General features: G+C 51.0%; 1 protein-coding gene across 6 annotated transcripts in view; it reads left to right on the forward strand.

Moving 5' to 3' along the window:
• SLC39A11 (solute carrier family 39 member 11) overlaps nucleotides 1–12455 on the forward strand; it is a 69608-nt gene that overhangs the window by 51283 nt on the left and 5870 nt on the right. For all 6 annotated transcript variants that reach the window (XM_085522523.1, XM_085522522.1, XM_085522520.1 and 3 more), the window contains one exon: nucleotides 4947–5016. In XM_085522523.1, coding sequence (XP_085378649.1) covers nucleotides 4947–5016 — 70 coding nt within the window. The remainder of the gene's footprint in view (nucleotides 1–4946; nucleotides 5017–12455) is intronic.

Below are 12455 nucleotides of genomic sequence, written 5' to 3' on the forward strand. Positions count from 1 at the left end.
GTGAGCTTAGACCCCTTCCTCTGTGCACACATCTCTGAGGGAGGAGGGAATGCTGTGGGATAGAGCCATGAGTGATGGGCTCCATGATTTGCTCTGTGCTGCCCCATTGCAGACACACCATTCAATGGCAGGTATTTAGGACTGCAGGTTTTTGGGATGGCTGTTCCAGCTGGCTCTGCTGGCTGCGCTCTCTTCTCTTCCTGCAGCCCCTGTTGCGTGCAGGCACTTAGAACAGTGTGCATTGATGCTCTCACCTTGCTCTGGTCCTGGGCTGCCATGTGGGTCCCTGCAGCCCACACCAGGGGATGCTTCCAGCCAGGGTGATGTTGCCAAGGAAACCCAGCCTGAATTTTCCTTATGTTTCTATGATGCTGTGGGGCTGGAGTGGCTGCAGTCACTGCACTAGGGGCATGCAGAGGAGCCCACTTAGTCCCAGCCCCGTCCCTTCTGCAGTAGGATACCCCATGTTTCTGTGTGTGGCCCTATTGCTCTGTCTTTACTCCCTAGTAAGATTTCTGCACTGTATCTGCCTCAGGTGTCCGAGTGAGGTGGGGGTGTGAGGGAGAAAGCGAGTGGGAGGTGGTGGTGATGTTGGCATCCCTGCTGTGTCCCAAACCAAAGGGCTCCACATGGAGCCTTAATTCCCATTCCAAGAAGCCGACCAACGTGTGCTGCATTGCTCTTGTTTTTCCCTGAGAAGGAACAAAGCAAGCACAGAAGTGTGAGGATCAGTAAAATGTGTGGGCTAAATATGGAACAAAGTCATCCTTGGCTGTGAAGCACCGAGGAGAGGAGGGAGGAGTGTTGCAGTGACACAGTGAAGCACCGCTACGGGCAAGAGAGGAAAGATCTGAAACGGAAACACTTTCAGCTGGTGACATCTATAAGGATGAAGGATACTGCTTGCTTTCTTGTTTCCCACAGCTTTAACCAATTCTCAGTGTCCCTTATTGTCTCCTCTATGGCCATCGGGGATGAGGAGCAGGCAGTACACTGCTGAGGGGCACTTTGCCGTGGCACCTGCACTGAGGGATGGTTGTGTCTGAGGTCAGGGTCATACCCATGGCATGGACCTGGTGGATGGGGACTGGTTGGGAGCAGAGGGAGCTATGCATCCTTAAAGTGTTCTGCATGGCTGTGACTTGGTTGCAATCAGTTGCTTGCTCTGGGAAAGGTTGAGCTAACCCTTTCATTAAACCTCCCACTAATTGCAGCCTCATCAGCACATATTTTGACATTTGCACGGATGAAGTGCCTTGATGGATTGAAGCGACTCACGCAGAGCTCGTTGGGCTTCTGCAAAGGGGAAAAGCATGGGGAGGCGTGGGGATTCCCTGCTGTGCCCTGTGTGGGGCCATGCCAGCAGCATGGGGCTCAGGAGGCAGTGATGGCAGGGGATTGTCCCACTCCCATGCAGTGCTGTGTGTCACACGGATGGTGATGCTTTGGCTGCAGCTTTGAGGGCAGTTCTGGGTTCTCATTGTGTGTAAGGGATTTGCTCACCCACAGATGCATTTCTATGGCAGAGTCTCAGGATGTGGGCAGTGAATTTTTTAACACCAGGTGCCTCATTTGGGTGCACAAAGCTGTGTGCAGCTCAGCTCTGCTGTGTTCCATGGTTGGAAGTGAGGATTTGTGCCCAGTTGTGCTTTGGTGATAGAAGCAAAAAGGGGAATAGAATGGCACGCTGGTGGTTTGGCTCCTGGGGGAAATCAAGAAGAATGTGAGGGAGTTGCCTGGTTTACTCAAGTCCACCCTATTGAATGACAAAGATCCCAAAGCAAGGCTTCCTGGTTCCCAGGCTTTATTTCCTTATATCTGTTGGCACTATAAACCTGCAGCTGCCATTGTGCACAGCACCAGTTTGGCTCAGGGTTCTGCTGCTGCAAACCAACCTCTCTGATTGCTTATACTTGGATGGGCAGCTGTGCTCCACAACACCCCATCCTTCTGTGATATCACCTGGCATCCCCCTAGAGAGAAGGCACTGGGATCAGAGTGCATTACAACCTAGCATCCCCTCTGATGAAGTTTGACCCCATTGTGTTGCACACAGCAATAGGGCTATTTCCTTTGTGTTAGCTCTGTGCTGAGCACCTGAGAGGGATGGCTGTTTGTTTTTCCAGGCTTCAGCCTGCCTCCAGCCTGCTGTTTGCCATTGACATGTGCACAGCATTGCTCGGACCTGTCCTCAGATGTCTGGATAACTGGAAGCAGAAAGTCATCTTGCTAAAGTTCCCTCAACCTCTTGCTTGCTGTCCTTAATGGCAGATATCTGGAGATGTGAAATTCACAGGAATCCATTGGTAATCTCTGCACTCTCTCACTCAGTAATGGCAAAAAGATGTTGTCTGGTGGGAACTGGAATTCAACCTTTGGGGAAAAACTGATGAGTTTGAATAGTGGAGACAGGGACATACTTAAACTCTTAGAAATACAAACCTCATTAGAGCCAGATTAATTTTCCACGAGGAACTTACAACTCTTCAAAGAGGGAGATGAATAATTGATGGCGTGTTGGCATCCCCAGCCCCTTCCAGGAGGAAGAGGATTCATTTGCTGACCCAGGAGAGCTGCTTCTGCCCTAACAGGAGGAGCCATTAGCTCAGCACTGTGCTGCTTCTGCCAGCCTGGAGGTGCTCAGAGCTGCAGGTGAAGGGTTGGCACATCTTTAGTTCTTTCCATCCTTTCAGTTGCAGCGCTCCAATATACTGCAGCTTTCCTTATCTCTCCAAGAAATCCAATATCCCTCAGGCTGTGCAGCAGCATCTTGCTTGTAGGCAGAAGCCACTGACAGCCCCTTATTTCCCCTTGCCCTCAGCCTCTTTCCATGCCCCAGCTTCTGCCTCTGCTCAGCTGCATGCTGTGCACTGCTGCTCAGGTTGTGGTCCCTCTGGAAGGAGCCTGAACCCCCATCCTGCCAGTGTTCCATCCCGCTGGGTTCCTGCAGGGGTATTAGAGAGCGTCTGAGCTCCAGGGTGTGAGAGCATCTTGTTCTTTGTTCCTGAAATTCAGCTGTGTTATTACAAAATGGGAGGCAAAGCGGGATCAGAAATGCTACTTTTGTCCTTTTTCTTTTTTTTTAGTTACTTTCGGTATTTTTTTTTTTAATCATTGCTGTGCTGTTCTCTGCCTGCAGCCTGTGCTCGTTTTTCTGCTCTTTAAGCCATGTAACACAATAGCTGGGGTTAATTTACTTGCCAGTGTGATTTCTAAAGGCTTGGTGAGCGAGGATTGCTGCTTATTAGTTTGTTCTAGGGAATCGGGAAGGCTTTGAGTTCTGGGTGTTCTTTGCATTACATCTGGCTCCCATGGGGCTGCAGAACTTGTTGCATTCTGAGAGTGATGCTGGAAGCAGCCAGGGCCAGGTGAGTGCATGGTGTGTCCCTGGAGCAGGGGGGTTCTGTGGCTCATCACTCCCAGCCCTGCCACATAAGCTGCAGTGAATAGGACTTAGAAGAGCAGTGGGTTTCATTTCACCTGGTCCTTTCAGCTGGCCAAGCTCTTACTGACTTGTGCAATGGATTGTAAGGGGAAGGTCTGCTGGGATGCAGTCAGCCGTTCTGCCTGCAGGTTAATCCTCTGAACCATGCATGGGGCTGAGCTCTGCATGGCCGCCTGTATTGCAGCAGCCCCTGTTAGTGCTGTGCATGGCTTTGTGGGGAGCTTCGATGGAGCTTCCTTCATTGCTGCTCCTCCCTTCCTGGATGAGCCCTTCCCTACGCACCATCTGTTGATTCTAATTTCCTATAATTTGTTCCCATGTATCCATAATTTGTACTTTCATTAGTCGTACTGCTGAGTTTCTTATTGCATGCGATTTGCTTTACAGCAGGGAAAACCTGCCTGTTGTTTCCCCTGCCCAAACTCTTTCTGTTGTTTGCACAAATGGGCACTTTTACCCTTTGAATGCTGCTCTCTGGGTGAGTTGCTCATAAAAAAAGATCTTTCAGAGGAGCAGAGCCCTTTGTGCAGAGCTCTGTCGTGCCCTCATCACACTCAGCATCACCATGAATGCATTGACAGAGCTCCTTCCCCTCTCCCCATGGGTGCTGTTGGGCAGCATGGGGGCTTTGCATGGGGGCTTTGCACAAGTCTTGGCATGTGTGTTTTGCAGGAGGGCTTTGCACAAGTGCTTTATATGGGGACTTTGCACCATGGCTTGCAGCACTGCCTTGCACCTTTATCTTAGGAATGGTGAGGAGTTTCCTCACCCTGTATGTAAGATTGATTCCTGATGTCATTTTCTGTTTCCACCCTGAGCCAAAACTCGGATCGAGGCTCTGGGTTTTCTTTGTGGTGTGTTTCAACTTCTACACGCTCAGCCTGGAACAGGGGACGCCGTGCTGATAGTAAATCAGTGCTGCTTCGTATCATGTGTTTCCAAGGCAACTGGAAATCCAAGGGGCCACAAACACACACGGTTCTGTTCCTCTGAGACCTCACCCTCACAGGCACGCGTCGTGTGACACCTTCCATCTGTTTGAATGCCTTCTGAGTGGTCCCCTGCATCCCTGCATGGCTCACGCAGCCTGGCTGGGGAGCTGCCTCCTCGAAGGCTGCGGAATGTGAACTGGCATCGAGCTGCAAACCAGCACTGCTGCTGTGCTTTGGATTGCTTCCCCCTGCTGTGCTTGGAGTCACACTGAAGCTGCTGTTGTGGCCTTTTCCCCTCTCACATGCTTATTACAGGCATTGAAGTCTCCCTATGTTTGGCTGCAGTGTGTTGGACTCAGAGCAGGGAGCCGTGGCAGGCAGCACCTCTGCACCCAGTGCTGCTCGGTGGCACCCCTTGAGCTCCTTGTACAGATTTGCACAGAATTTAGGTTAAAATGAGAAAGGCAATGCCCTGATCTGCAGCCACGCTTCCTTGGGTGTGCCAAACAAGGGGCAGCCCCAGGGCTGCTTCAGGGTCTGACCTTAATTCTCTCTCCTTCTCCTTGCAGAGGGGCTGGCAGTGGGAGTTGGATTCGGGGCTATTGGAAAATCAGCATCTGCCACCTTCCAGAGTGCCAGGTAAGGCAGAGCACGCTGCTGCTGCAGGGCTTGGGGCACCTCTCCCTGCCACAGCCTGTCCCTTGTCCCAGGCTGGGCATGTACCATTGCTGTCGGGTGTTTCAAGTGCTTGTCAGGTGGAAAAAAGCTTCTGTTGGTGATGCTGGTTCTTAATACTGTTCTGTCCCAGCGCTGCTGGGCTGCTGAGTGAGGCTGTAGGAGCTGCGCTGTGCCTGGTGCAGTGGTGGGATGGGATAGTGTTGGCTCAGTTCTTTCCAGCAGTGTCTGAGGGACATCATCACTGCCCCCAGCACAGCACAGGGGCTTTGCAAAGCAGCAGCAGAAGTGCACCTGTGGTGCTCAATGTTATCTCTCCAAATGCTTGTATTTTTGTTTAAATCATATACCTGAATTTTACCTTTTGATTACCAGACCCACTTATAACAATGGTGTTATAAAGAGAACACAGCATGTTCAGGCTTTGCAGTGCCCTTCCAGGCAGTAGAATAAGGCACATTGCATCTCAGCACTGGGTGTGAGCTGCATGCAGCCCACAGGCTGTATGCCTGGATCTGCTATGAGCCTGAATGATGCCCATACCACGCAGCTTTCATGACACTCATATCACCTTCCCTATAGCCAAGGGCTCACTCTCACTGCTCTGCCCTGGGCACTTGGGTTGCAGCAGATACAATCCAGATTTGTGGCGAGCACAGCACGATAAAGCAGCTATAAACTCCTTTTCTCCAACCTTTTGCAATAAAAGGCTCCTCATAAAGCCTGCAGAGACTCCAGGGATTCTCTTACAAAAGGATGTGTGGTTTTTTTTGTCAGCTGCTCAGTAAAAGCTGAGAAACCAGAAGCAGCTGCTTCTTTCTCTGTATTTACAATGGCATTAATCATGTTAGATAAAAGGTGGAGTCTGCACCAGGGAAATACCAATGCAAATGTTGTCAGCTGCAGAAGGAGACAAAATGACTTCGTTGCCATCAATCTGTCTATCGTTGTCATCTGTGGACAGAACAAAAAGCTCTTCGTGTGGCCGCTGCCCCGTGAAAATGGTTGGGAATATCCAGGAGTGAAACGCTGTGCTGTTGCCAATTCCTTCCCACACAGCATCTCTGGGGAGGACAGGCAGGGCCAGAGCAAAGCAGGGCTGTGCTGGGCATGGGGAAGGGATGTAGTTTGCACAGAGTATTGGGAATGGGAATTGCTGCTGTCGGGGAGCGTTTGGGGTGAGGAGGAGATGGAGGCAGCTTTCACATGGGTGCTTTGCAGGAGCCCTTTGTGTTAGAAAGTAGCAGTGGAGAGGTTTCTATATTGGGTTTGAGTTAAGGTGATGAAATAGCGTTACATCTTTTGACACATTTGAAGGGAAAATTGCTCTGGGTCAACCCCAGCGCTATGGGGATGTGACAGCTGTGATCTCCTCCATCTCTGTGATTTCAAAATAGCATTTCAATGGAACAGCAGCATGACTCAGTTTACCCCCTTATCCCCGGGCTGTGACTGTGCGTATTCCCACTGTGATGTGAGCTGATTGTCAGCGAGGCTGAGCAGCTCCAAACTGAATTGTGTGACGATGCTTCTGATGGCTCCCACACTCGGGGCTGCGTTGTGTGTGGATGGATGCTTGCAGGACCTGCTGACCCGTGCTCATCTCTGCCTGCTGCTGGCACCGAGATCGATGCGTTTCACTTCCCTCAGTGCACTGAGACCTGTGCAGGAGCTCACTGTAAGGCCATGGGAAACTCCATCCCAAAGGGCTGTTTCCAGCTTTGCTATAGGAAGGTGGGTATCGGCAGAGAGGGAATTATGAAAGCTAGGAAAGCCCCAGCTGCCCTGCAGAGGGCGGCAGGAGGAGGCTGGGCCGTGCTGGCTGCTGCTGTGCTCCGGTCTGTGCATTGGGGTCCCCTGGGTGCCGCTCCCCATCGCCCCTCTCCGGCCCCGCAGCTCCCGGTGCGCGGCTCCGCGCTGCTCTGCTGCCCCCGGGTGTGCGCATCCCGCTCCTGCTGCCCGGCCCGGCTCGGAGGAGGCTCTGCTGACGATGCCACCATGCACAAACAGCAGAGATCTCAGCGGCTGAGCTGCTTTTTTGCCTTCTGATGTCGGGCAGGGATTGCTCACCCAGCTCAAGATCTTGTGTGCATTGTGCTGCACTCCAGAGAGGGCTCAGGATACAAAGGAGCCTGCCCTGAATTCGGAGAGCAGGGAGCAGTTTGAGTCCCTCTGTGCTAGATCCCTCTGCACTGCAACCCTCTGCTTGCCATTGGGAAGCCAGGCCCCATGGAGCTGCTCAGCACAGTGCTAGAAGCAGGATAGCTGTGCCCCACTACTTGCATGCAGGGAGGAGGAAAAAGAAATAGTTTGACCAAACCCCCCCACACTTTGTGTGGCAGGTTTAAGAGGAACCAGATGGGGGCTGGAAGTGCCCTCTGTGGTTTTTGGAGGAGAAAAAACCCCACTGAAACGGCTGTCAGTTTTTTCTTTGAGTCTGTGGACCCTGAGAGACTCAGCCCCCCTTATCTCATGGGGGGGTTTTGCTTGCAGCAGTGACAGGGAAGGGAGCCCAAGAAGATGCTGCCCATGTGCAATACATCACATTCCTGTCCCTTCATCTCATTCCCTGTCCCCACATCCTTTTCCCTTTTCCTTTGTCCCATTGCCCATCCCCACATCCTCCATCCCTGTGTCTACATCCCTCAAGTGCAGCTTGAATGAGCTCTCTCTCCACATCCCTGTATGTTATGGACGCCGTGGGTGTAACCTCTGGGTGATTCATCTTGCAGCCGTGGTGTTATTCTATTGTCATTCTGTCCAGACTTTTAAAAGCAGGCTGAAAGATTATTATTAAGGATGGAAAACCAAGCCTGGAGCCACTAGGAAATGCTGGGGACAGAACTGCCTGTGCAATTCTGACAGTGCATAAACATGGTAAGAAAGCAGCCTTTGTCACAGCCTTTGTCACAGCCCATGGCTAATTCCAGTCACAAGGGATAGTTGGTGCCAGAAAATAAAGTTGAGTTTATTTTTTTTTCTTTATAAGAAAAGAGAGAACTTCATGATGGCAGTTTGTTCAGTGGTCTGTAGCAAGGTGTGAGTATGACAGAGGGATTGTTTCATGTCAGGGTTATAGTGATGCATATATGGCTGTGCTCTGTCCTTCATCCAGCCGAGGGCAGTGATGCCTGGTTGAGGAAGAGAAGTGGGAATTGTCAGCACGGTGGGCTTGGCCTGCACATAGGTGGGATTTTCCTGCACTTTTCATCCCTAAAAGCATGAGGTGTACACTGCTGCTTTTTAAATCTGCCCCTGTTGCAGAGGTGGGAAGCTGCTGTTCCTGCAGAGTGAGGAGATCCCTGGTTGAGCACCAACAAAGATCCATCCCCTGTCCCCCCATCCCCTGTCCCCATTCCCCACTGCTCCTCTCCCACCTGGCACTAGGTTGTAATATCCCCTACTCCCATCACCTGCTCACAGCAGCACTGGGTGTGCTTGGTGCCTTTGCACAGCTCTCAGGAAAGCTTTGACCCAGCTGGGTGTCTCTCCCTGGCAAAACACAGAGCAGGAGCTGCTCTTTTAAGTGCAACAGAAGGTTGAAAGAAGCGAAAGCGATACAAAGCAAAATGCAGAAATTTAAAGTTAGAAAAATGATGTGCAGTATTGAGTTGTGCACGGTGCAGACAGCAGGTCCCGATAGAACACCTGCCCAATGCTGAATGAAGGCTCCTGTTCAGCTGCAATGTGTGTGTGTGTGGCAGAGAGGCAAACAGATCTGTTTCCCCGCTGGTGCTGGGGAGGGTTCCTCACTGCAGCACAATGGCCCCCATTCACAGCCCTGTGCGTGGAGTGCTGGCCCTGTTGTGCCCACAGATTGTTTCCTGTCCAGCTCTGCTGAGACAGAAAGAGGCTTCGGGTTGACGGGCGGACTTTTGACGATGGCTTGGAAAATATTATTTCATGGGACAGCCTGTGCCTCCCACGCTGCTGGAAAAGAGAAAGAAATAGCCTGAGGTTTGATTAATGCACAGAGATTGAAACCAGGCAAAACTTTTACGCTGTGTTTTCTTGGAATGAATGGGAATCATTGTGGTGTGAGGCAGCAGAAGTCGCGCTGGGCTCGTCTCTCCCATTTGCACACACCAGCTCTGTCTGTTTGCTATGAATAGGTCACGGAGGAGCCAACATGGCTCAGGTGGGATGGAGATGTGGAAGCTGAATCCAGGGATGTGCATGGGAGCACTGAATGGAAACGCCTCCTCCTGCTGCGTGGTGGGGCTGGAGGGGAATTCTGTGCCCTGAGCTCTGTGTGTTCCTCAGCCACTGCTCCATCCTGCAGTGCAGCCTCTGGTTACAAAACAAAGCTGCTGCAAGATGCTTATTAAGCACCTCTTAATTAACCTGTCCTGCAGGTATATGCTATGGTTACTGAGCTGGGAGCTTCTCCTTTCTGGGTGCTGAATGTTTTCCCCATGCTCTGAATGCCTGGCTTTGTGTTCCTCAAGCAAGTGCGGGTTGGTTTTTGCTCCTTGGGTGCTGTGTTTCTTATCGTGGTTCATTAATTAATCTCAGGGCTTCAGCTTCATCCTTGAGCAGTGCTGGGAAGGTGCTGGGTGCTGTGCAGATGGAGGCATGGATGCCGTGCCATTTGGTGCACGTGGCCCCAAGGCAGCTTGCACTGAGCGCATCCTTTTGCTTCCCAGCTTGTTGCAGTGCCAGGAGGGTAAATGTGGGGTCTTCCTGTGCCTTGTTGCTCTGTCTGTGATGAGGAGAAGTGCAGCAGGGAGCAGAGACCTCTTGAGTGGGGTCTGTTGTGACGCAGGGAAATGGTTTCCTGTCCCATTCCTTGTGGGTGTCTGCACACCAGCTTTGACTTGCACTGCAGCTCCCATTAAAAGAAAAGAAAGAGGGCAAATAAAAGAGCAGAGAAAGAAAAAGCCATTATCCCTATTTATCTTATCAAGATAAGGCTGAACAAGGCTCACTTTGAGCGAGGGGCTGGCTCTGCACCACAGCCCGTGCCTCTCTGTAGCAGCATGGATTGAAAATAAACCTTCTGAGGAGGGGAAGCAGTTTGAATGAAGACATTGTTACCGTACAAGATGTGATAATGGGGCTTTTTATAGCTACATCTGTTAGTAAATTGTTTAGTTCCAGGTCTGGGGCTGCATAAAGGCTCCGCTCTGGTGCTTTTTCACACTTCTTTCCAGGGGCATTTTAGCAGCGATGTTGCAGGACAGGGAAGGGAGAAACCATTTCTGTGTATTTCATTCTACTTTTAACTTCTGGCACTGATCTCCAGCAGCGTGCAGTGCGTGGCAATCACTTACAGCCCCCCCAGCCCATTGGGGCACCCTTGGGTCCATCACCCCTGGGATCTACCCTGAGTCCTATGGAGATGGTGTGTCCATCTGTTGGCTCTTTGGGGATGTCACTTCAGTTGTCCAAGAGACAACAGGTACCAGCACACGTGTGCATCTATCTGTGGAATCATAGGATCATTAAGGCTGGAAAGGACCTCCAAGATCCCCAACCTGTCCTGCTGTGCTCATAACATCCCTCAGTGCCACATCCCTGCAGTTCTGGAGCACCTCCAGGTATGGTGACCCTACCATTCCTTGGGCACCTATACCAGTGCTCAACCCCCTCTTTCAGGAAGCTCCTCCTTTATCCAACATGAATGTCCCCTGGTGCAACTTCAAGCCATCTCCTCTCATCCTATCGCTCTCCTGTAAAGTAATTTTCTATGTGAAACATGCTTGTGTTGTCGAGTCCTACAAAGGGAGAAGGTTGGTGTTTTGGGTGAAGCTGTAAATGTTAATGGGCAGCTTATATTGGGGTTTATAGGTGGGCTGCGATCCCAGCCCTGCTTTTAGACCACCCAGCCTGTCTGTGTGTTTAATTTCTAAATATATTTTAATAACCTTTATAAGGTTCTGTATCTGCCTCCAGCTCGAGCCCTACCCACAATCAATGCGGCCACATCATTAAAATCACATTATTTATGGGCGTGCCGATATGAATATGTAAAAATTCAGATCTGGGTGTAGCAAAAAGAAGTGGGCTCAGTGCTGTGCTCAGAACATCGTTTGCAGTGAGGCTGTTCTTGTTCATCTCTGCAGTTTTGGGGTTGTTGTGCATCCAGGGGTGCAGGTGCTTTTCTTTGCTCTGGGTACTCTCTGCAAAGGTTTCGTTCTGCAGAATGATTGTAGAATGAAGCATCCCCTGGTGCTGTCATAGGACTGCCTGCCCAAAGCCTCCCTCTGCCCTTCCTGGGGCTGAATTTCCTTTTTCTCACTTTTCCTTCTATCCGGAAGGACCATTTTAGAGCAGAACAGCGTTGGGAACAGATTGTTCACGTTGAAGTTGGAATGTGGGGCCTTTGGTGTGTGTGTATTTTTGCTCTGAGCACCCAGCACATGAAAAGCACAGCTCGAACATCCCTGGGCGCTCCCTGCTGCTGCAGTGAGAGCAGAGGGATGAAACTCAGCATTGTGCTCTGTGGGCAGGGGGAGATGCGGACTTTTACCCCATGCATGAGGCTGATAGAGAAAGTCAAACAGTTCTAGAAGTAATAGGGCAGATAAGAATATGGAGTTTTAACCTCCTCTCCCCACAAGGGAAAAAATACTCCCGCACAGTGGGCAGCTCAGTTTTGGCTCTGAGCACATAAGGATGTCCCTGAGCCCCTCTGTGAGCTGATTTCTTTCTAAGGGGGATGCTCATGGCATCAATGTCCCCACTGTGTCCATTCCCCACAGCCCATGTTCCTTCACCTGCCTCCTCCCTTTGCCTGGAAGCGATGGCAAAGTGCTGTGAGTGCTGGGGGGGTTTGTGCTCTCCAGCTGAAGTTCACATCCCGGTTGCTGCGGGCAGAGGAGAGAGCAGCTTTTATGATGTTCAACTTTACTCATGTGCCTTTGGGATAAATTAAAGGTAAAATTTCCTAAAATTGTAAATGTTTACTGCGTGTGGACCCAGGGCTGTGTATGTTTAAGGCTGGCAGGGGGCCAGGCGAGCAGATGGGACGCAGACCGCACGGCACGCTATGTGTAGCGGGGCAGGCGGATTTGGGGTGGTGACAAAAAGCAGCACCAAGAGAGGCATGGAGCAGCCAGGCTGTGCCACCACTGCTCAAGGATGCACGTTTGGGCTGCTGAAAGCCCTGCAGCTGGGCATTTGCTAGTTTTAGTCTTGTGCATTTGTGGTCTTGACTTGATATATTCATCCATGTGGCTCTGAGCTCTGCATCTTTCCCACTGCTTGGTGCCATGTGTTATTTCTTTCCCTTGTGCCTTTTGCTTCTTCTAGTTTTACTGAAGCCACTTGGAAAGCCTTCATTCTTTGCCGAGGTTGGATGGGAGCCTGGCTGTTGGCTTCCCAATGGATCAACTCAGACTTGATGACCTCCAGAGGTCCCTTCCAACCCTTATGATGAGACGCTTGTTTTATTTCACCTT

Source organism: Coturnix japonica, chromosome 23 (genome assembly GCF_054131305.1).
Source record: "Coturnix japonica strain WE chromosome 23, WE-NBRP24, whole genome shotgun sequence".
Classification (NCBI taxonomy): domain Eukaryota; kingdom Metazoa; phylum Chordata; class Aves; order Galliformes; family Phasianidae; genus Coturnix; species Coturnix japonica.